Genomic DNA, 21,813 nt, shown 5'->3' on the forward strand with positions numbered 1-21,813 from the left:
ATTAAGTTTTTTATATGAAGTTTAAAGAGAAAGTAGTAAATGATTTATAAATTGACTAACTTGTTTGTTTACTAATAACTAATAAGTAATAAGTTGACTAACTTCTTGATTAGATGGAGAGAATTGAAGATGGATCACAATCTATGACACAACAAGCAAGCAATAGGCTTGGAATTGAAAATGATGATATGTTTGAAGAGGTTGAAATACGTGAACTAGAGGGTGATGATGAAGAACCAAAGGCAAAAAAAACTAGGAAATCTTCTGGGACAAGGTCCAATGTTTGGGCTGATTATATTCAGGTTATGGACGAAGAAGGGGATGAAAATATTAAGAAAGGGCAATGCAAGCGTTGTGGCAGACTAATAAGGGCTGATCCGAATAGAAACGACACCACTGCTTTGAAGAATCATACTACTTCGTACTTGAAGAAGCATCAAGCAACAACTATTCAATCGGTTCTCAACTTACAACCCACTACTGATGGAACAGGATCGTTGACAAGTTGGAAATTCGATCAAAATGTCGTTAGAATGGCATTGTGTCAGATGATCATCATGGATGAACTTCCATTTAGATTTGTCGAGCGTGAGGGGTTCAAGATGTTTATAGAGGCTGCATGTCCTATGTTCAAGATCCCGGGCAGATAAACAGTAAGAGCTGATTGTATGAGATTGTTTTTGGAGCGGAAGGTTATTTTGAAAACTTTTTTTCAAGCTAAAGGCATGGGACGAGTGTCGATCACGACTGATTGTTGGACATGGATCAACAACGCAAATTTTATTTGTGTTCACAGCACATTGCATTGACAAGGACTGGAAATTGCATAAAAAGATAATCAGTTTTCGCAAGTGCACTAGTCACACAGGTGATGATCTTGCTACTGCAATCATATCATCGGTGGAGAAGTGGGGCTTGCATAGGTACTCTGTTTCACGATGGACAATACAACGACAAATGATGCTGCAATTAGGTACATGAAGCCAGACTTTGAGAGGTGGGGGACAAGTGTTGTTGGTGGCAAGTATTTGCACATGCGTTGTGTTGCTCACATCCTAAACTTAATTGTGAAAGAGGGATTGGATGAGATTGGCATGTCCGTGAGACGAGTAAGAGAAGCCGTCAAATGGATAAAGGCATCACCATCTAGAGCGGACAGGTTTAGAGGTTATGTGGAGGCCTTGAAGATTGCTTGCAGCAAGTCTTTGACTTTGGATGTGCCGACGAGATGGAACTCTAAATATTTGATGCTCGAGTCTGATGTGCCATATGTTGAGGTCTTCAATCTACATGTGAATGTAGTTAAGGAATTTGTACATGATTTGAATCAAAAGAAGTACAAAGACATGACAATTGGAGTTCCTGACAGCAATGATTGGGCTAAAGTGAGGATGCTTTGTGATTATTTTGGCAGATTTTATGATTTGACACTTCTCGTCTCAGGTACCACATATGTCTTAGTCAATTTATTTTTCAAGGAAATAAGCAAGTCTTTTATTTCATGATTTGACACTTCTCTTCTCAGGTACCACATATGTCTCTGCCCATTTTTATTTCAAGAAAATGTGCTCTATCTTTGAGTTCATTACTCAGTTACAGAGGGACACCGATACTGAGATTAGGGCCATGACCAATGAGATGAAGGACAAGCTTGGAAAGTATTAGTTGGAAGCTGATGAGATGAACCCAAGAATGAACAAGTTATTCTACATTGCTGCATTGTTGGATCTGAGACAGAAGATAACACATGTGGAAAAGTGCTTGAAGAAAGTTTATGCTCTGCAACGAGCAATTGAATTGTTGGGGGAGGTGCGCAACTCATTGAATGAGTTGTTTGAGTATTACAAGAAACAACATGCTTCAACTGATGAAGCACTTGCGAATACACCTACTTCGGTTCAAATTGAACCTCGAGTTAGTGGTGCTCGAAGTCATGTTGATGTTATTTCTGATGATAGTGAAGATGAAGATTCAGGCGATATGTCAGAGATTACTGTGTACTTTGCTGAAAAGAAATACAAGCACAAAGCTATTGAGGGTGATTAGTTTGATATCCTACAGTGGTGGTCCAAAAATAGCCTGCGCTTCCCTATTCTATCCGAGATGGTGAGGGACATCATGGCTATCCCTATATCGAGCGTTGCTTCTGAGGCTGCATTTAGCACAGGTAGTCGTGTTTTTTCTAAATTTAGAAGCTCGTTGACTGTTAATCTGGTGGAAGCTTTGATATGCGCTGAGGATTGGCTCAAATCTAGTTCGTAGGATAAATTTCTCCAAGATGAAGAAGATGTGACTGAGACTGAGTTAGAGAAGGAGTTTGAATCGGGTGAGTACTTTAGTGTCTTATAAACTATAAAATTCAAATCATTACAATTTACAAATATGCTAATTATTCTTTTTATTTTAATTTTAAAAAATTAACAGTTTTGACACAACTTGGGATGAGTGGAGGACATGAAGTTCGTGGAGAAAGTAGTGGAGATGTTCCTAGTCAGACAAGTCGAAGTGTCTTACCGTGAATCATTTTTTTTTGTTGGCGTTGAACTTTAGACTTGTTAGTTTTATAGTTTATATTATGTTATGTTTGTTGCCTTGTTGGCGGAGTTCAGACTAATTTTATTAGATTTTTTTATGGATTGAAAGTAATTGACTTGTTATTGTTGTTTTTGGCTATAATGTGAGTTAGTAGTTTACTTTAAGTATCTTTAATTATTGCCTAGGTTGGGAATTAATTTATTATCATTGTTTTTTTTTTTAATATAAATTACATGTGTCTATAAAATTTTTTTTGGTTCTAAATTATCACAAGTTATGAATTGGTACAATGGATAAGACCTCATTCTTTCTTTCAAGGGTCAAGAGTTCAAATTCTATTGCATACATTCTACAAAGTTGAATTTTTTTAAATAAAAATCGGTTAATCGATTAATTCGATTAATCGAAATTCGACCAAATTGAGAAACAATGAATTAATCGGTTTTGACCGGTTAACCGATTAACCGGTCCGGTTCTAACTGGTCAGAAAACCGGTTAGGAAGATTGTCCTTAACCGGTTCCGGTTAACCGGTAAACCGGTTCGGTTATACCACCCCTAGAAGACGACATCAAGTCTGTGATGATCGTCGCGAGGAAAGGCGACATGATGTGCCTCACATCGCTGCTCAATTCGAGCAGCGACGACTTCATGTGGGGCCCACAATTATTAAAAATAATATTTTTTTTTCAAACAGGGTTAAGTCACCGTTAAAACGCGGGGGGAAATTTACTTCACTTTTGGCACGTTAGGGTAGTGAGCAGCGCCAACCCTGACTCTAGGGTGTTAAAGGCGATAGGGGTGCCAACATTGGGAGGGGGGAGAAGTTGGTACTTAATCCACTAAAATATTAAATTAATACTAAGAATGATTAGTGTTTATCCTTTTATATTAATGAGTAATTTTTTGTTTTTATTATTATTTTAAAATGATAATTTTATTAATCCACTCTTTTATAAATATATGAATAGTGAGAGTTATCATAACATTAATCAAATTGGGCATGATTGTGGTAGATGACACTACATAGACTATCTTCTATTAGAGAAAAACAATTATTTTGAAACTTCTAATTTCTATTTTTTTATTTTCAATTTATTTTTATATATTATATTAAATTTGTTTTGCTTCTGTGTGATGTACTGAAAATATTATTTTTTTAAACAATAAATAATATTTTAAAGTATCTTTTATATTTAAAATTCAATAATTTATTAATGTTATATGGATGTCAAAATTTTATATTGTACAATATATGAGTAGGAAGAATTATTACTCGTTCTTTCAAATAAAAGTTAGGAAAAATTGCACCTAAATACACAAACTTTGCCGAAAATCCATATTTGACGCGAAGTTAGGAATTTACATTTTAATACACCAATTTAAGAAGTTGTTCAATTTTGACACATTTTTCAATTCCGGCGACCGGCATTTTGACGTGAACGCCGGAATGCCACATCATCACCACGTCACACACACACACACACTCCACTCTCTCTTTCACACCCCACTCTCTCTCTCTCTCTATACACATCACCTTCCCCCTTCTCTCTCATCACTCTCGCCGCCCTCCACCCTCTTTCTCCCTACCTCTCTTCCCTCTTCTCTCCTGCCGGCGCCGCCGCCTTCCATTCCCGGCGAAATCGCCACCAGCTGCCACCACCACCTTCTTCCCCTTATCAAACTCACTCAAATCCCGTTCTTTCATTCTCAAAACCGAACCAGATGAAGTAACTCATGAAACTCTCCCCCTTTTCTCTCAATTTCCCATCGACAGACGGCCGGCGAGTGCCGCCGCCGCTCTCTCTGTCTTTCCTTCCTTTCCCCGACTCTCGCTCTCTCGCTCGTCGCCCTTATCTCATCTCTCACAAAAATCCCCAAATCCACAAATCACTCTCTCTAAATCCCTAAACCCTCTTTCTCCTACGATTTCCGGCGAGGTTACCGCCGGACTCGCCCCCTCTGCTCCAGCCGACAGCAGCAGTCTGCCGGACCGCCGCCATCGCCGCCTCCCTCATCCTCGCCTCTGCCCTTATCCTTGACAGACGAACAGCAGCAGCCCTCGGCCACCACCGCCGTCGACCTCACCCTTTCTGGACTGTCGGTCGACCTCAAAGGCTGAGGCCGCTATCACTCTCTCCGCCGAACAGCCCCTCTGTCCAGTTGCCTCCCCTCACTCTCTCTCTATCGACGGTGGTGGTGGGAAATCCGGTTGGTTTGGTTGGTGGAGGTGGCGGGTGCGCCGCTGTTCTGGGAGGGGGAAGTGGCTGACGGCGGGATGGAGGGTTTGTGGCTGTGGGGCTCGACGGCGGTGGTGCGACGCGGTTCTGGGGAGGGGGAAGTGGCTGACGGCGGGAGGCTGGGCTCGGCGGCGGTGGTGCGACGCGGTTCTGGGGAGGGGGAGGGTCCGACGGGGGGAGGGGGGAGGTGACGTGTAGAGAGTGAGAGAGAGTGGGTGTGTGACGTGGCTGCGACATTGGCATTCCGGCGTCCACGTCAGAATGCCGGTCGCCGGAATTGAAAAATGTGTCAAAATTGAACAACTTCTTAAATTGGTGTATTAAAATGTAAATTCCTAACTTCACGTCAAATATGGATTTTCGACAAAGTTTGTGTATTTAGGTGCAATTTTCCCTAAAAGTTATTGTGGATGTTGTTAACCACTCATTTTATTAAAACCCGTGCTCAAAGAATGTGTTCCATTTTTGGTGGACCGAGGGAGTATATAATATTTAAAAAATTAAAAATTAACTAATACTTTAAATGGTTACAACACAAAAAATATTAATATAATATGAAGTAGACAAAATAAAGAACAAACAACAAAATTTTAAAAATAAGTTAATTCTAAAAGTTGGAATGCTATTTTAGTAGAAAAACATATCTTACTATTTATATAAGTGATTATGCATATATATATATATATATATATATATATATATATATATAGAGAGAGAGAGAGAGAGAGAGAAATGTTATGCTACATACCTTATGTGAGCACCGCTCACGTTTAGCATTCGTTAGCATTATCTTTTTTGTTTTAGACATTTACTTTTATTCTAATACTTTATAAATTGTTATTGAGATCATTAATTTTATAAATTACATAAAAATCAAAGTCCAATTTGTTCATATTCCCTTTAACTTCAAATAATTAATAAAAAGAACAAATTGAACTTTGATTTTTATGTAATTTATAAAACTAATGATCTCAATAACATTTTATGAAGTATTAGAATAAACGTAAATGTCTAAAGCAAAAAAGATAACGCTAACGAATGCTAAACGTGAGCAGTGCTCACATAAGGTATGTAGCATAACATCTCTCTCTCTCTCTCTCTCTCTCTCTATATATATATATATATATATATATATATATAGAGAGAGAGAGAGAGAGAGAGAGAGAGAGAGGTTAAACAGAGAATCACAGATATATAGAGAAAGGAGAATTATTTTGGAGCCTCCAAATTTATCAATCCAATGGCCAATTTTTCGCTGATTTTTTTCCTTAATTATAGCCGAAAGGCTATATATGTTATTGAGCAATTTTATGCAGCCATTAATTATAAGATTTGTATATCTTAAATTATCTTTTTAATTTTGGTAAAATCTTACACTGCTATATCTCACGCAAAAATCATATCTTCAAGATATGGAAAGATTTTTTTTCAACCCTACTTATACGTGCAGAAGAAAGCCAAAGTTTTAAAGTTCTTATATATTTTTCGGTTCTTATATGTACAATATAGTTATATAGATGTTCGTAATTTTGTTAGGTTTGTTCGAAAAATTATATGTTAAATATTTAATGTCAGCAAAAAAGTTAATATTTTATTTTAGGTGTTCGTAATTTTTTACGTTTGTTCGAAATGTAATATGTTAATTATTTTATGTCAGTAAAAAAATTCAAATATTTTATTTAGAAGTTCGTAACTTTTATACGCTTGTTCGAAATGTGATATGTTAAATACTTTTACAATTCTCAATCAGATATCAATAGTATTATTCAAGATTATAATACGTAACGAATAATTACAATTTATCAATGAACAAGAACTCTAATTTTCAATGAGCATAACACAACTTATAAGTGAACAGAACACAATTTATAAATGAACATAACACATTTTCTTCAATGATCAAAATACAATTTCTAAATGAACAGTCAAATAAAAATCACATGAAAAAATCTCTTCACTCATCTCTAACAACTACAGAAAAATTGTTTACAAATTAACTGAACAATAAAATAGAAAAAACAGAAAGGAAAAGTGTGTTTCCTCCTGTCCTACTCTCGCCATAATTCCTCATTCTCGAATTTCATGGCGGATCGAGAATTATGTATTTTTTCGGTTGGCCTCGATCCTCATCTACCACGCCCCTCACCTGGGCGTATTATCCGCGCTTTGCACCGCTTGCATGCTATGCCAGTAGCACTGGCCATTCATCTGCCTCACAGGGAGATATCGCAATAGGATGTTTATCAAATAATAATTTCGCAAAAAATATTTTGAACAGATATGTATAATAAATTGAACAACTAAAGAAATATTTCGAACTTGTGGCAGAAAAACAAATAAGATGTTAATCAAATAACAGTGTCGTAATAAACACTTTGTACGAATGCACACTAACCAGATATACCCTAGGTTCACCCTCGCCCCCAACCCTGCTCACGCGTCGTCAACTTCAGGATCTTGGCGCTGTCCGTAAACGACCGCCCCCACCTCTCCCGCATCGTGGTGGTGAATGCCACCGCCACCACGCCCATCGTCGCCGCGCAGAAAAGGCCATTCATCTACCTCACAGGGAGATATCGCAATAGGATGTTTACCAAATAATAATTTCGCAAAAAATATTTTGAACATATATGTATAATAAATTGAACAACTAAAGAAATATTTCGAACTTGTGGCAGAAAAACAAATAAGATGTTAATCAAATAACAGTGTCGTAATAAACACTTTGTACGAATGCACACTAACCAGATAGACCCCAGGTTCACCCTCGCCCCTAACCCTGCTCACGCGTCGTCAACTTCAGGATCTCGGCCCTGTCCGTAAACGACCGCCCCCATCTCTCCCGCATCATGGTGGTGAATGCCACCACCACCACGCCCATCGCCGCCGCAGAACAGCGCCACAGATCGTAGCGACGCGCGCTCTCCTGTGGACAACCGCCGTGAACCAAGAACAGAAGACAGGGGAAGAGAGAAGTGATCGGATCATCGGCGGCCGTTTGCATCGTCTCTATCTATGCCGCTTGCGATTGGGACATCCACCCAGCCAACCCCCTCATCCACCGCCACGACGCCGCCGAAGAAGAAAGAGACGAAGGATTTGCAGAGAAGGTGAGAGACGACCGAGAGGTTGAGAAACAAAAGAGAGAGAGAGAGAGAGAGAGAGAGAGAGAGAGAGAGAGAGAGAGAGATGAACGTGTGAGCTGTTAATGAGGAGTGATTTTAGGGCTTCCAGTGTACCCTCAAAACATACTGACTGTAATGCCCTTGTTCGAATTAAAAGTATTATTTTGTTTATTTGAATTGTTAATTAAGATATGAAAAATCATTTAATTTCAACCACACATCTGCCAATTTCTAGGGATGAGATTTAATCTCTATTCTCTATACATAGGGTCATTCTTTGTTTAACTTGACCCATATATATATATATATATATATATATATATATATATATATATATATAAAAGCTATGTCAACACATGAATTAAGGTAGTACCTTCAAAAGGTAATTATTTCATTATAAAATGTATATATTTGTATATATTCGTCTTAGGCTCGATTCAAAAGTGATTTTACAAAAAATTTCATGTAGACATGTACATTAATTTTCAATATTATTTAGAATTTATATATCTATAATTGTTTCGAACCCAATTAAAAAGTTTTTATATTGTTTGCTCTTATCTCAAATATGTATATATCAATACTCGCTAATCATTCAAACTTTGTAAGTATCATCAATTTAGATTTGTAATCAATGATAAGGAAACATTTATAATTTCAAATTAAAAAAGGTTAATCATGTCCTGTGCCCCCAACTTTCATCATTTTTCATAAAAATATTCTCAACTTTCATTTTCTCTTCAAATTCCCACTCGCCCTCTCTTCCCCCAACTTTCAACTTTTTCCATAAAATGTCCCAAGTTTTCGTTTTCTATTAAAAAAACTCTCAACTTTCAACGCTTTCACAAAATATCCTCAACTTACAGTATTTTTCAAAAAATATCCCATTATACAAAATTTTGTTGGACTTGTATACTGAAAGCAAGAACTTTTATGTTTGTATACAATGATTCATAAGTTCACTATCTTATCTCTTAACTGAATTGTTCATAATGCATATGTATATCCAATTGTCTCTATATAAGTAGATTATATGGTGTGTTGTAGATCACAGAAGATCATATAATTGGAATAACCTTTTATGGTGTGTTGTAGATCACAGAAGATGCATATGTATATCCAATTGTCTCTATATAAGTTGTGCTTAAATTGCTTTATCTTGTGAAATATGTTACTTGCTCGTACTTTGATAAATTTTACAGAAATATGGAGTTCAATTTGGACTATTGATCTTAATGAAAGTTGTATATCATCGCGATACGAGTTCGTAGGCGCAAACGGTTCGTAAATTCGAGTTCGTAGGCACAAACGGGTTCGTAAATACGAGTTCGGCCGAAACAAGAAAGTCGCGCCCAGCAGTGAATAGTGTCCAACGAGAGTTTCCGAATTTTCGGGATTTTGTGGGATTTTGTGGGATTTTTGGATTTTATCAGTATTTTCGAGTTCTACACTGTATTTATCTCCTGTGCCTATATATAGGTCTTCTTTTGACCTATTTAGGGTTCCCAACTTTATCTTTCAGTTCCCAACTTTAGTTTTTCAGTTTCATAGTTTTATATTATCATTGCTTTCTAGTTTTCTAGAGCTTGGATCGGAATTCTGCAAGGATTGAAGATTCAAGATTGTTCATCAGTTTTATTCAGAGTTTTATTTAATTCAATTTTTTACAATTGCGTTCTTTTTAATTATGTTTCTATTCTATTTTAATTATGTTTCTAGTTTTCTAGAGCTTGGAACGGAAAACTTATGCTTTGATACCATTCCGTCGCACCTCAATTCTTGAATGAATAAATACAATCGAGGTGCAACCATTTTATAGAAATAACATAAGGAGAAATCCTTATTGAACCTGAATAATAAGATAACAAGTCGGGCTAGTCCCCTTTGGATCACAAGTTTTGTTTCATGCTTTTGACAACCGACATTCATTAGCATAATTTTAGGAGTTAAGAGTCTAAATTCGATCAGAGATATCATTTGAAATTTAACATAAAGTCTTAAGTTGAGAAAACAAAAGACAAATAAGAGTTATTGCTACAACGGAAGTCTAAATAAGGAGTTGAACCCTAGCCTCAGCTCGTCCCGTCAGTACCGACCAGCCAACCTGAAAACATTTGAAAGTATTTTTGGGCTAAGTACTAATGTACTTAGTGGGCAAGTATTTTCATAAACATTTCATATTTTCGTAAAGACAGTTTATCCAATCATACTTGACATAACTTAGAAGGTTTTAAATTGAAAGAACTTCTAAGCATGTTAAATATTTTTTTTCATTTGTGCACACATGTCACACTCCCTTTCTGTTACTCGCTGTGATCCCGGACCTTTTAGCCACCGTCGGATTCATTTATCCCATTTACTTGAACTAAGGGCGTAACCCAAACAAGTTTCATTTGACCTCGGGACGCTACCCAGGCAGGCCTTACATTACATGCTTCGGAACACATCCAGCAAGCACCCTTATAACGCCTCTTAGTTAGTGCCCGATGGAGATCAACCCATCGAGTCAGCTAACGAGTGTCTGACTCCTTGTAGGACTCTGACTGTCCCATCATGTAACTGAAGTTTAATGCTCCCCAAACCCTTTACTGCATAGGCTTGATCATTTCCAAGTAACACAGTACCTCCATTCTTATGCTCCAATTCAGTAAACCATGTCTCATGAGGGCACATATGAAATGAGCACCCTGAATCCAGTACCCACCTCTCCTCAATAGATTTCTCCACCACATTTAGAGCTTCTACAACATCACATTGTTCAGGAGCTTCCTTTGCTTGTGGTTTTGCCTGATTTTGATTATTTTTCTTCTTCCAAATCGGACAATCCCTTTTCCAGTGCCCTGGCTTCTTACAATGATAGCATTTCTGTGAACCATCATCCTCATACTTTTTTTCATCTTTTTGCCATGGTTTATTGGAATCTTTCTTGGTTTTCTTGTTCTTACTCTTTTGAGAGTCTTGCCAGGGTTTCTTCTATTTTGCAGTCAACCCTTCTCCAGTAGGCTCACCTTTAGAGGTGGAAGCCTTATGCAGCTCCTTAGCCTTGAGTGCAGATTGTACTTCTTTCACAGAAATACTTCTTTCCCTGCCATAAAGCATGGCTTCCCTCAGATTGTCATGAGAGCTAGGTAAAGCATTCAGAAGAATGATTGCCTGGTCTTCATCTTCTAATTTGACACCAACGTTTTCAAGATCATCTATGATCTTGTTGAATGCTTCAAGTTGATCTTCCATCGATTTTTCATTCACCACCTTGAATGAATAGAGCTTTTGCTTTATGTATAGCCTGTTGGCTAAGGATTTCTCCAAGTAAACTTCCTCCAGTTTGTTCCACACCTTAGCTGCTGTTCTTTCCTTTGAAACCTCCCTCAAAACCTTATCACTCAAACACAGAATGATGAGGCAGAGAGCCTGCTTTTGAATTTCGGCCTTCTTGGACTCGATCTCCACATCTTTCTTATCATCTTTGGCTCCAGAGGATGTGGATCTATCAGCCTCTAATGCAGAGTCGAGTCCTTCTCGAGTTAACATGGCTTTCATTTTAATTCACCATAACCCGAAATCGTTCTTGCCTGTAAACTTCTCGAGATCCATCTTGGTAGACACCATTGCTTCAAATTTTTTCTTCAATTTCTCCAAACTAAAAAAAAAAAAAAAACTTAAACTCCGATTGTGAGATGCTTCCCACAGACGGCGCCACTTGTTGATCAAGAGATGGATGCTTACGAAACAAACAATATACAACCCAGAATTTACGTGGTTCAGGATAAATCCCTACGTCCACGGGCCAAGAACAAGAGCTCGATTTATTCACTATTCACAAACTGAGAAATTATAAATACAGCAGCAATCAACACTCAAACACTCTCACAAACTTTGAAGAGAGAACCCAAAGATCTAGATCACTACCCAAATCAAATTTCACACGCCCAAGAAAAGAAACCCTCTAGCTGAAGCTTACTCTCTGCAAAATTCTATCTAGCTCGAAGAAGAAGACGAATTAGTTATAACTAATTCATCCAGATCTAATCGTAGCCGTATAACAGATCCAACGGACGAGATCTAATCATAACACAACTAATAAGTATTGCAACTTAGCCCCTCCGTGTTTCTGACTTTTGCAGCTAAGCCTTTCCGCAGCAACGTGTTTCTTCTTTAAGTGAATGAAACGCGACTTTCATGAATCACACATAACAGAAGTTATGTCTTACAAAGTAATCCTCAATTTTGCTCTCATCTCCATTATTAATCTCCATAAGTAATAGCGTATTTGTTGTTTATTCCAGCCTTGCAATTTAGGATCAGACTATTAAACACCGTACAACAAAACTATTGATTGCAAATGATGAGTTGTCCTGTGGATGAGGCCTTTATATCATATTGCATCAAGGATATCTGGTGAATTCAAAGAAAAATAAGTTCCATTAGCACTCATTCTGGAGGAAGATGCACTTTGTGTCTGACTGTTTGGTAGGGGGTGGTGCTGGGGTTGAGATTAGATATTTTTTTAATAATTAATTTAAATGTATAAGGTTAAAATTGTACTTTACTTATTTAATTTATAGTTTCTTTTCTACCAAACAAGAATAATAATTATCTAAGTATTACTATATCTTACTTACCAAACACCTATAAATAATAACAATCTCACTTAACCCATGTTATTTATCTAGATTTTATTTATCACCCTTTATTTTAACTTATATACCAAACACATCCTTAGTTGATAGGCTATAAAAAGGGAACCTCCAGCTAATAAATTGATAAGTGATTGAAGCTATTTGTTCTCTTCTTGTTTTCTCTACAAGCTTTTTACAAATTTTTCATGTTCTTAACTCAATTTATTTCCGAACCCATCATGGGGAAGCCTGAAGATTAGTTTCTTCATCACCCCAAAAGGTATCTGCCAGTACATTTGGTACGAAATGACATATTTTGTTTCATTTGTGCGGTGCATATATGCGACAGATCTATGAAAGGACATAATGGATGGTGCTAATGAGTGAGTTTACACAATCCATTTCTTCGATTGGCACGAAATGATACGAATTTGTTCCATTCATACCATTTCGCTCCATATATTCGGAAATTTGAGCTTGGATCTCATAACTCTTGTATATTTGAAACTCGTAAATCTGAGGAATGAAAGTGGATCTCGAGAAAAAGGATGTTGACGACGACGCACATGTAAATATGAAAAAGAGGATGACGACTGCATGCGGTGAAGAAAAAAAAATCAGAGAAGAGGTCATCGAAGATAGAGAAAGATGGGGCTCATCAGAGATAGAGAGAAAAACAATCGTACGAGATTTATGGTTTAGGAGAGAAGAAATGCGAAACAAGAAAAATCGGCCTCGAGCATTTTTTATAAGTACAATTCAAAGATAATTTTATCCACAACACTAACATGTGAGCGTATAATTAATAGATAAAGTTAGTTAGTGGAAAGAGAAAAAAATTTGTATAGAGAAATTAGGTGGTGAGCCCATTAGTTAATTAGTCTTTTAATTATTTGACAAAAAAGAATGAATCGTTTATAATGAAATATTTCATTACAGAAACTGAAATATTTGTAATGAGACGGAGGGAATATTAATTTCCAGTATCACCGATAAATATTTCATAGCATTAACAAAACACTAGATAAATTTAATAAATAGTTTATTTATTATAAAAATTCATTATCTTCAATTGAAAGCGATAAATCTGAGCTGCGGATCGCAGACAAAGTAACCGACATGTGCATAATGGGTCGTAGTCAATCGTTATACGAAGTCGTCGCTGGCGCGTTGTTATTTCCCCCAAACTGTCGAAATGAAAAGGAGAAAATCGCAAGGAAGTAGAGATCGCAAGATATTCGACGAATTGCCGGAACCAATCTTTCCTCTACAATTCAAATGCAATAACACCTTTTGCGGGTCTGAATTATCGAACAGAAGAGCTGAAGAAAGGGATGTCTTCATCACCGTCGCTGCTAACGGCGACGCAGAAATACGCCGCCGCAGCGCTGTTCGCGTTATCGCTGCACCAGGCGCAGATCCATCAGAGCCGTCCCTTGGGATTTCCCTCCCACCCAGACGACGATGGCGACGACGGAGCCTCCGCCGCCGGCTGCCCGTCCGAGGAACGCATCAGCACTAGCAGTAGTTGCGAATCCGTCGCCGATGACCCCCAGCTCTGGGCCCACGATTCATCCGGTCTTCTTCGTCCTGTCTTCAAGTAGTGCTCTATTCTCTTAGCCCACACACACACAAGAAAATGTGAGAAAAAAGGAGATTAATTTTGGGTATATAAATTTAGGTATCTGGCAATTGATAGCAGAGCGTGGGATGGTCTGCAGGAAACTGTGGCATATGCAAGTGCCAGCCATCATGTTGGAGCTGTTAGTTCTTTTCTTTTCTTTCTTTATTTAATATTTTATTCAAGTTTAAGCTTGCATCGTCACCATTTGTGGGAAAAAACACACGTGCATTGATGGATGTTATATATTATGCTATGTGTGTTATTGTAGCACTAATGAAGATGATTTATAGTGATAAAACCATTACTTTTTCCATCAGTTTATAAGGTTGCTATCCGAGGAAAGCAGCGATGCATCTCAAGAATCTGCTGAGAAGGAACTGGCTTTGGCAAATGCTATAAAAGCTACGACCTTGAGTCTAGAAAATAGTCATGAAGATTACGAGTCCAAGCAGGAGAAGCAACGTGAATACGAGCATGCTTGTCGGGAGAAGTTCAAAACCTCTGACAAGACGACAGAGCCAGAATCCGAAGAGAATGCTGTGCTGACTAGTCGTCTGGAGGAAACAAATGCTACTACAGCTGAGGAAGCCCATGCACTGTCCGTCTCCAAATCTGATGGGAAACCATTGGAAGAGATAACAATGCTTACTTACTCAAGAAAAGTAACAGTTCTGTACGAGCTTCTTACTGCTTGTCTAGCCAGTGCACCTGAAGACGAAAAGGTAACCATTAGACAGAGAAAAGGTTATGATGCCAGACATCGTGTGGCTCTGAGGTTGCTATCTGCCTGGTTTGATCTGAAGTGGATAACAGTGGTACGTTCTGTGGCCTGCTAAATTGTTAAAGTTTACGATTGCATATGCACTCATTTTGTTTCTGTTTGTCACAGCAGTAATTTAATGGGTCATCTTTATGTGTTTAGCTGTTAGAAGTGCAACTTATAGTTATCTTACAACTATCCATAAGGTATAGTGGAAGTAACCAAGGGATGCTATGCAGCCGTAAATCCATCTATCATGTGCTTCTGTTGTTTCTCAGTAGAAGTATATGATACATCGTGGCATTTCCAAGTGAAATCGAACTGCACATTTGTAATTACTTGCTCAAAGCACAGAACTAAAAAACTACATGCTAGCCTGGTATAACTGATATGGAGCGAATATCTGCTGCAGATAATGAACTGTGCAAGCATGGGTATACTTCACTGTATTGCAAGAAGATATATGAATCTTTTTGTTTGATTTCTACCTAGGTTTCTTAGGCTCAAAGATGTTTTTGCATCTTTGCCCTTCATCATGCTGTTAGGGATAGTATGGAAGCATGTGTATATGTTCATGATGTTTTCTCTTAATATAGTAATGGTTGAGTTTATGTACCCAAGACCTAAAACCTTAACTAACCTGTTGAGTAGCATATTTGATCTTGGTATGTGAACTTAGAGTTCATTGTACTGATCTCAATCATAGACTCATAGTGTGTGGCTATCGTTGGTCTTTTGCTATAGTGTGATACTTTTCTACTTATATGACGCTGGCTCCTTTTCTTTCTTTTTTCCTTGTCAAAAGAACTGATCTTTTTGCAGGAGTCCATTGAAACTATTGTTGCTTGCTCAGCAATGGCTCTTCTAAAAGAAAAGGAAATCGAAGATGTTTCTCGATCTCCAGAAAGCAGATGGGCTAAGTGGAAACGTGGAGGTATTATAGGTGGTGCTGCGTTAGCTGGAGGAACATTGTTGGCAGTTACTGGAGGTATGACTAGTTGTCTTGTGGTTTTCTATAGGTTGCTGAAGTCAGTGAATTTCTCCGAAAGATGTAAAATTGGATTTTGGGATTTACTAGTAACGAGTACATGAACAGGTTTAGCTGCTCCAGCGATTGCTGCTGGATTCAGTGCCTTGGCGCCTACATTAGGGACTATAATCCCCTTTGTTGGAGCAGGTGCTGCAGCTTTTGCTAGTGCTGCTGGAACTGTTGCAGGTTCTGTTGCAGTGGCAGCTTCTTTTGGTGGTGAGTTGAAGACGCAGCATATGATATTTAATTTGTGAATCTATTGCAACTGTATTTATTTCCAAACAAGATAACCGTGGGGGTAAATATATAAGCTACTTATTTCATGCTTGCTTGGTCTGAAGAACAACTCCCATATGCTCTTTTCATTTGCAAATGCTTGCATATTTTCTTATTTAGTTTACCCTACTGATATGTTGTTGATGTTGAATTGAACTAGCTGCTGGAGCTGGACTCACAGGGAGCAAAATGGCTAGAAGGATTGGAGATGTTGATGAATTTGAGTTCAAAGCTGTAGGAGAAAACCATAACCAAGGGGTGAGTATTTTAAACTTTACATAGTACCATAGATTAAAAGTAAACAATAGGATAAATTATCATACAATATCTTCCTTTTGTCTTATTATTGTGATTTTGTAAAGGCCACAGTTCTTGTATAGAATGCACATGTTTTACTTTGATCTTCTTGTAAAGTTAAAACATCTGCATTCTGCATGTTTGTTACCTTCACTGCGCCCTTCCTCATTTTCTTTTCTTGTCAGCGACTGGCAGTTCAGATCTTAATATCTGGATTTGTTTTTGAGGAGGATGACTTTGAGAGACCTTGGGAAGGACAATGTGACAACTCCGAAAGGTAGACCACCCGGTTGCTATAAAGAATTTCCACACGCCTTTATTTTCTTATGGTTCAATAAAATAGCAATATATTACACTAATTGGTTCACTTTCTGATAACTCTTTTCTTCCCAAAGTAACAAATGTGGTCAACACTATAAAAGTTTATCCAAACTGGTTAAAAGCATGTCTTTGCTATTCTTCTTTACTGCAATGTAATTATTTTTTCCTTAGTTATGTATTGCAGTGGGAGTCAAAGCATCTGATTGCTGTAAGCACTGCTATTCAAGATTGGCTTACTTCAGGTAAAATGATTTTACTCGTAGCTGAAAAGTTTGACTATACCTATGGTATTGCTCATTGACATAGAAACAATCACTATATTGCAGCACTAGCCATGGAAATGATGAAACATGGTGCAATGTTGACGGTACTAAGCACTCTTTTGACAGCACTGGCTTGGCCAGCAACATTGCTGTATCTCACTGATATAATCGACAGCAAATGGACGATTGCCCTGAACAGGTTTTCCTTCGAACTTGACTGTCAAAAAGGTGGAGAAACTCTCCGCACTTTAATATTTGAATTCTGGAAAACCAACTTTATAATAATTTTCCCTTTTCCTCTTGGTGGCTTTTGGCATTAGGTGAAAACATATATGGGTGATTTTATCTTACTTTTAAGTTGTTTAGGCCTGTCGAGGAGAACATCTCGATTCTAATTTCTACTATTATGATCCTTGTTTGGAAAAATCTTAGTGCTGTAATATTCTGCAGGTCTGACAAGGCCGGAAAGCTACTCGCTGAAGTTCTACTGAAGGGGCTGCATGGTCAGAGGTATACCAGCTTATAGAAAGAGAGTAAATACTGAGAGTTATTGAATCGCGTTCCAAAAGGCTGAAATTTTGTAGATCTCATCTTCTATTCTATTCTATTCCTATCATTAAATTTTTTTTTTTTTCGGAAGATCTTCGATGCTAATTCATGTATGTACATAAATTTCTCAGGCCTGTGACACTTGTAGGTTTCTCACTTGGAGCAAGGGTGATTTTCAGGTGCCTCCAGACCCTGGCTGAAAGTGAAAATAGTGGTAAGCACAACCCTTTTTCAGGGTAGGTTTGGCAATGAAAGTAAAAATGGAACTGCGCAAAGAACCTCTTTGTGTGAAAATATATGCTTTTCTTTTTCATTATTATTATTATTATTGGTTCGTCAATGTGGTTTCACTTGTTAACTTTTAGATTGATACCAGATGTTTGCTAGTTTGCTAGTTTTCTGGTTTTATAGTTTAGATCAAGATAAGATTATCAAAGAATCATCAAAACGAGAGTGCTGAACTTTTTCACTAGTAGGACTTAAATTAATTTAATGAGAATTGCCATCCTTGCTAATTAGACCTATTATTTATTATTACGTCATTGTATTTCATTCCTATCTCTCATTTCATCGTTTCAATCACCTCCTTTGGTTTCTTCCAATTTAATAAACTACTGTTGAAACTGATCCTCCTTTTCCAATTCTCGTCAGCTGGACTTGTGGAAAGAGTTGTTCTTCTTGGAGCTCCCATCGGAATTAAGGACATGAACTGGGAAGCCACACGAAAGGTAGTCTATAGTTTTTGCTGATCAAAAGTTAATAAATTTTTGAACTCATGTATGCCTATGTTTGGAAGTGCCCTCGAGTTTTGAAGTTAACTACAATGCACTACAGGTAGTAGCTGGGAGATACGTGAACGTCTATTCTACGAATGATTGGATGCTTGGAATTGCGTTTCGTGCCAAGTATGCAATTTTTGTTACTCAATCTCTACATCTAGTTCCACCGATAGCATTGGTCCTGAAACAAGAATCTGATTATCTCTGTCTTGGATCTTTGCTTCTTCCTGTTGAGTTTTCATCTAATGCTGGCCCGTTGTATGTTTTCACAGTCTTCTCACCCAAGGATTAGCTGGAATTCAACCAGTTGATGTCCCGGGCATTGAAAATGTACGTCACTTTCAATACCATCTCTTTCATTCACAAAAACTTGTGTTAGACCGTCTGATCGGTTAAGACCCATCAGACAGTCTTACACATGATTCTCTACTCTTGATTAGTTCCATTCATCTTGCATAGAATAATATACGCTATGCCTAGTTAGTTATTTCTTGTGCACGAATCATGGCTAACAGATTGATGTGACCGAGCTCATTGAGGGGCACTCATCGTACCTATGGAGAACCCACCATATTGTTAAACAACTCGAGCTCGACACTTACTTCCCTGTTTTCAACAGAAGAATCGTAAAATCATAGTACTCGTTCCACAGGAGATATCAGAGGTTTGAAACCTGCAAATCATGTCAAGGGCAGGCGAAGTGTGGTAAGGCATAGCAGATATGTGAATAAGTTGTAAGGAGTTCTCATGCACCAAACACAAAGAGATGGGAAATTCTGCATTAAATGAATTGTAGATAAATCATAGTTTTGCTTTGGTGAGAAATGTTACATTTTGATAAAACACTTTTTATGCTTCCCTAGTGTTATAGATGTCACACAACCCATCATTTAAAATAATTTTGGAAACACGGATTGAATCGAATGGTATATTAAGGGAGTTTTCTTTTCCAGCAAAGATACAGGAAGAAACATTACAACGATAAACTTTACTGTGTATATACATTATTGAATAATATGATAAGGATCAATAACAAACCCTCTTTAATAGAACTCCCTCCATTTACGATATCATTTTCATTTTGTGGACGACACGAGTTTTAAGTAAGTGTTAGTCATGATGCTAAAACTAGGAGTGAAGCCGAGTCTTTGGCGACTAATGAACTTGAGAATTTTGAGTTTTTGTTGGGTATGACTATATGACATAATATATTGAACAAAACAAATTTGATTAGCAAAAAATTACAATCTAAAAATATGCAAATTGATGTTGCAATAGTTATCTTGAAAGGTTTGATTTCTTATTTTGAAAAATATAGAGAGCATGGTTTTCAATCGGCCTTGACATTAGCTAAGGAGCTTGCATCTAAGATGGAAATTGATCCTATTTTTCCACCAAAACGTATGATTCGTAGGAAGAAACAATTTGATGAAAGTTGTCAAGAAGAGATTCCATTATCTGATGAGGAGTCTTTTAGAATCAATTGACAATTTTTGAAGATATTTTTGGCTTTTTGTTTCCTCATAAGATGTTATATTTATGGGATAGTGATAAATTGCATAAGTGCTGTGTTAAGCTTCAAGATGCCTTGAAACATAATGATAAATTTGACATTGATGCTGAAGATTTATATTTTGAATTGCAAGTGCTACAAATGTGTTTACCATCTGAAACAAAGTCGCTTGGTGAGGTTCTTGAATTTGTTAAAGTTTCAGATTGTTTTCCTAATGTTTCTATTGCATATAGAATATTGTTGACTATACCAGTTATTGTAGCTTCAGCAGAAAGAAGTTTTTCAAAATTAAAATTGATAAAATCATATTTATGTTCTACTATGTCTCAAGAAATGTTGAATGGATTAGCGGTTTTGTGCATTGAACATGAGGTATTAGAAAAACTTGATCTTGAAGAAATTATTGATGATTTTGCTTCTCAAAATGCTAGAAGATCTAAGTTATTTTTGTAATTGTTTCATCATTGTTTTCTAGTTTATTGCACTTAATAGTTAATATTATATGGGTCCCTTTTTTCCTTTTTGCCTAGGGCCCCCGGAATGTCAGGGCCGGCCTTGATCATGGGACTCTACCTTTCACAGGCCTGAGCGAGTTCCATTCTAAGGTCCACTTGAACAGTAAAGACACACGTGTCACAATCTCCGTCACACGCATATTTCACTTCTCATCACTTTTATTAACCCTAATCTAATTTCCTCTTGAATTGTCGCTCGCTTCTTTTTCTCTCTCTTTTTTTCTCTCTCTCTCTCTCTTCAACTTTTCAGTGGCTGTCACCTTGTATTAAGTGTGAAGTTTTTTTTTCCTCTTAAAATTCCGTGCTTGTATAACATGTGCCATTTAAGGAAGAACGAGCTTGATTCATCCCATCGAGTCATAGCTCGAGTCCTTCGCCTCATCGATCGAGTCAACTGATGTGGATGCTATAAGGTTAACACAGAGTTGAGTTGAATTTTTTTTGGGGTCTTATTTTTCCATCTTTAACTGAACGGAATCAACTTTGACTTTCTTCTTTGATACTCTCTCTGCCTCAAAAGAGTATGCCTAGCTTGTTCGGCACAAGTTTTAATAAATGTTATGTGTGTTGTGAATAGAAAAAGTGGTCCATTTTTGTTATAAAGGAATGATTAAAAGTAAGGGGTTAGTTGTATGGGTGGGTTCAGAAATAGGTTATGCACTTGTGTGTGACGGACGAAAATAAAAGTAATCATACTTTATGGGGCGGAGAAAATAGTTTTCTTCTACCAAGTTTGATTCTTCACCTTAATCCATAATTTTCACTCGTTAGGTCTGACCCAAAAAGAAGAGTATAATACCATCCACATTAGAGATTAGTGGTAGTTAATAAGGAACTAATGATTGGTTAATTTAATTTACATGCATTTATTTTTAATTTTGCATAGATATGACATTAATTAATATTTTACTATTTTACAAAATTGTCATTGAAATTGATTTAAAATTGGCTATTCGTTTATGTATTATGAACTACATATTATTTAACTAAAAATGTTTACTTTTCATTATTGATAAAAAAAAAATAATTACTCCATTTAAGAAGAGTATGCTCATTTTTTTTTGCCCGTCTCATAAGAATATGCACAACTCATTTTTTTAACATGACCTTACCACTAATTTGTTACTCCCTCCATCCATGAAAATATGTCATAATTTGTCATTTTCGTCTGTTCACAAAAGTATGTCATAATATTTTTTTGTCATTCATGAACTCACCACTTTTTAGTTTGTGGGGCCATTTATCTCACTAACTCTCTCTACTTTTTCTATTTTGTAGAGTGTTGGGTCCTGGAGGGTCACTGAACAGGTGTATGGGGGGGGGAATACACCTGTAGGCTATTTTTCAAAAACCTTTTGCAAGTGACTGA

The 21,813-nt window shown here is 37.2% G+C and overlaps 1 protein-coding gene and 1 long non-coding RNA gene across 3 annotated transcripts; one reads left to right on the forward strand and one right to left on the reverse strand.

Moving 5' to 3' along the window:
• Nucleotides 1–6,630: 6,630 nt before the first annotated feature.
• LOC130986680 (uncharacterized) lies at nucleotides 6,631–7,944 on the reverse strand. The gene is made up of 3 exons (XR_009089339.1): nucleotides 7,519–7,944; nucleotides 7,169–7,331; nucleotides 6,631–6,981 (listed from the first exon to the last, which is right to left on the reverse strand). It is a non-coding gene; the product is annotated as an uncharacterized LOC130986680 (long non-coding RNA).
• Nucleotides 7,945–13,543: 5,599 nt separating this feature from the next.
• LOC130986681 (uncharacterized) lies at nucleotides 13,544–19,272 on the forward strand. Of its 2 annotated transcripts, XM_057910151.1 has the most exons (15): nucleotides 13,544–14,117; nucleotides 14,199–14,280; nucleotides 14,459–14,956; nucleotides 15,724–15,889; nucleotides 15,998–16,147; nucleotides 16,368–16,465; nucleotides 16,690–16,781; nucleotides 16,997–17,067; nucleotides 17,152–17,287; nucleotides 17,539–17,598; nucleotides 17,769–17,851; nucleotides 18,289–18,365; nucleotides 18,472–18,542; nucleotides 18,689–18,746; nucleotides 18,932–19,272. In XM_057910151.1, the coding sequence occupies exons 1-15, from the start codon at nucleotides 13,852–13,854 to the stop codon at nucleotides 19,052–19,054; spliced, it is 2,031 nt and encodes a 676-aa protein (XP_057766134.1). In that variant the 5' UTR covers nucleotides 13,544–13,851; the 3' UTR covers nucleotides 19,055–19,272. The 2 variants fall into 2 exon arrangements, with proteins under 2 accessions (XP_057766134.1, XP_057766135.1); XM_057910152.1 differs by lacking the exons at nucleotides 18,472–18,542; nucleotides 18,689–18,746; nucleotides 18,932–19,272 and having other exon boundaries at nucleotides 17,786–17,851; nucleotides 18,289–18,333.
• The last annotated feature ends 2,541 nt before the right edge of the window (nucleotides 19,273–21,813 follow it).

This window comes from Salvia miltiorrhiza, chromosome 5 (assembly GCF_028751815.1).
Source record: "Salvia miltiorrhiza cultivar Shanhuang (shh) chromosome 5, IMPLAD_Smil_shh, whole genome shotgun sequence".
In the NCBI taxonomy this organism is placed as follows: domain Eukaryota; kingdom Viridiplantae; phylum Streptophyta; class Magnoliopsida; order Lamiales; family Lamiaceae; genus Salvia; species Salvia miltiorrhiza.

What these genes read in the sequence shown, in the direction of transcription:
- LOC130986681 (XM_057910151.1), top strand. Translation starts at nt 13,852, where the DNA reads ATGTCTTCATCACCGTCGCTGCTAACGGCGACGCAGAAATACGCCGCC. An exon ending in GGAATTGCGTTTCGTGCCAA is followed by an intron (nt 18,543 to 18,688) that starts GTATGCAATTTT and finishes ATGTTTTCACAG; the next exon opens with TCTTCTCACCCAAGGATTAG. An exon ending in ATGTCCCGGGCATTGAAAAT is followed by an intron (nt 18,747 to 18,931) that starts GTACGTCACTTT and finishes CATGGCTAACAG; the next exon opens with ATTGATGTGACCGAGCTCAT.